The following is a 2,316-nucleotide window of genomic DNA, read 5'->3' as shown; positions in this document are numbered from 1 at the left end:
TTGAACAACAAATATTTCAGTTTCGTGCTGGAACATGAAAGCTTATTAATCTCTTAAATGTCTGATAACATGCTTTACTGTCTGAACAACATTTGAATGATTAGCTATAGCCAATTGTATTTACTCAGTCTAACAAGGTTGTGAATTCTTTGATAATGCCTGCTCTCTTTCTAAAACAAACCATGGCCCTAAGCTCTTTCTGTATCTGCCCTTTTTTTGTTTCAACATTGTTAGATTCCCAGGTTATCAGGGCAGGGTCTGACTTAGCCCTGTTTGGGCCATATTTTTTCATTATTCGTAGAAGAAATGTGACCGTTAACTATCAAATTAGCCCACAATTCTTGACTTTAACACGCACATGCGGGGCCAGCTGAACAAGCAAAGGTAAAAAAATTTCTGAAAATTTCCTGTATAATATGGCCCAATAAGGGGTTTAGTTACCAAATGAATATTTGTAGCCCAAATAGGGATACACTTCACTACCATATGAACCTGAAAGCCATGTAAACAAAGAGAATAAAGATACCAAATGAACAGTTTTACCAGAGAAGCAAGTGAAACAGAAACTACCAACATGTTCTTAAAGGCTAGCCGATTGAGCCAATAGCGGAACCACATATTCCAACACCATCTCGTCATCGAGAAACTCCCTCACCTTCGCCATCTCTGACTCCCAATTCACGGCCTCCAATGCACTCATTCCCTTGAAAACCGCTAGCGAACAAATTGAAAAACCCCTCCCCTTTTCCACGGAGAAATTTTCCCCAATAGTCAACTGCTCAATTGAAGGAAATTCATGTCTAATCCCTTCCAAGACACCGAAAACCTCCTTTTTCACACTTGCTCCCAAACCCTCCTTGAGCTTCAAAAGGGTAACCCGGATGGCGGACCCAGGTGGGAGTGTGATTGAACCCGTTAAGTCATAGACCCAATCAACACCCATTTTGTCATCAACTACGGGAGTTACGTAATTCGCAACAACACCGACGTGGACCGGGTGGTCCGAATAGGAAGTCAAGTCGGGCTTGGACCCGTAGCGGGCATGGAGCATGTGGGTGAAGGTGAGAGAGGATAATGATCGGATGCGAACGAGTGGACCGGCAGTCAGGAAGAGTACTGGGTCAAGTGAAATCAGGCCGTTGAGATTGCTGACCATCGCGTTGACTGCAGAAGTTTGGGCATCGGGCTTGATTTTGAACAGGACGATGTGCTCGATGATTTCACTGGGCTTCATATTGAAGTGGAAGCTCTTGAGATAGAGAAATGAATAGGGAGTTAGCTTCAGAACAAAATACAGAGAGGAAGGGGCATGGGGTGAAGGGCCCGGGGGCGGAGGGGNGGACATTTTCATTGAAATAAACTTCAAAAATTAAATTAACTGGAACCAAGAATCGATTAGTTCCAAACAGTTCTTGATTCTTGAGCCTACCATTAGTACTCAACAAGAATCGAATTTATTTTTTAATAATTTTTTAACAACTCACAGGGCTGGAAATTATAAGAAGATGATAATCCAAGGTTCATTTCCATTCCATACTCAACCTTCACTGGAGCTTGGCGAAATTTCAGGCTTGAGATTATTGAATGTAAACTCAATGATGATCACATCGTTTTTGTGCTTAGTGAGAAAACGCTGCTGCGGATGCCGGTGCAATTCCTTTTTATTATGTGATTCCTGCTCTTGAAAATGCACAACCATACTCATCCTCTTTAGTTATTATGCAGTCTTGAAAATGGCAGATTGGTATTTGGGCATCTGGTTCACTAGAAGTAACAAAATGACTACGGTTTATTTGATGCCTGACTATTAAAAGAAAAAAAGTGTCTATTCGACATTTATTATGCTAAAATATTGGCATTAATTTGTATTCCTCTTATTGATATTTCACCCAATCTTAGCTCTAGTATTATGTTGTTTGCAGCCTGCCGATGTATACATAATAGATGAAGCAAGTGCACATCTCGATTCCGCGCAACGTATTGTTGGCTCAAAAGTCATAAAGTAAATGTCGAATGCTTTGTTGGTTGAGAGAAATTCGAACCTGACAAATGACTATATCACCAAAAGCAATTCAAATTCCCAGCACAAAACTTAATCTACAACCCCAAACATTTCCATCAAATTCCCAACACACGATGAGAAAGGATTCATGATGAACAAAAACATCCATGAAACGAAACAAACAAAATATCTGAAATTTTTAACGCTGCAAGTATAATCCATTTTGCTTTCGCTTAACTATTTAATACATATATCTTTCAAATTTTATAACACGATCCTGGGTACTTCTGGAATGGCTCACACCCCATAACACA

General features: G+C 40.2%; 1 protein-coding gene across 1 annotated transcript; it reads right to left on the bottom strand.

Annotated features, from left to right (window-relative positions):
* Positions 1–580: 580 nt before the first annotated feature.
* Positions 581–1,345, bottom strand: LOC111368260 (stress-response A/B barrel domain-containing protein UP3-like). Its single transcript, XM_022989500.1, has one exon. It carries the CDS (start codon positions 1,343–1,345, stop codon positions 581–583), a length of 765 nt encoding a protein of 254 aa, XP_022845268.1.
* Between the last annotated feature and the right edge of the window lie 971 nt (positions 1,346–2,316).

Source organism: Olea europaea, chromosome 19 (assembly GCF_002742605.1).
Source record: "Olea europaea var. sylvestris chromosome 19, O_europaea_v1, whole genome shotgun sequence".
Lineage (NCBI taxonomy): Eukaryota > Viridiplantae > Streptophyta > Magnoliopsida > Lamiales > Oleaceae > Olea > Olea europaea.
The sequence above is the reverse complement of the archived record's forward strand: the minus strand, read 5'-3'. Positions and strand labels throughout refer to the sequence as shown.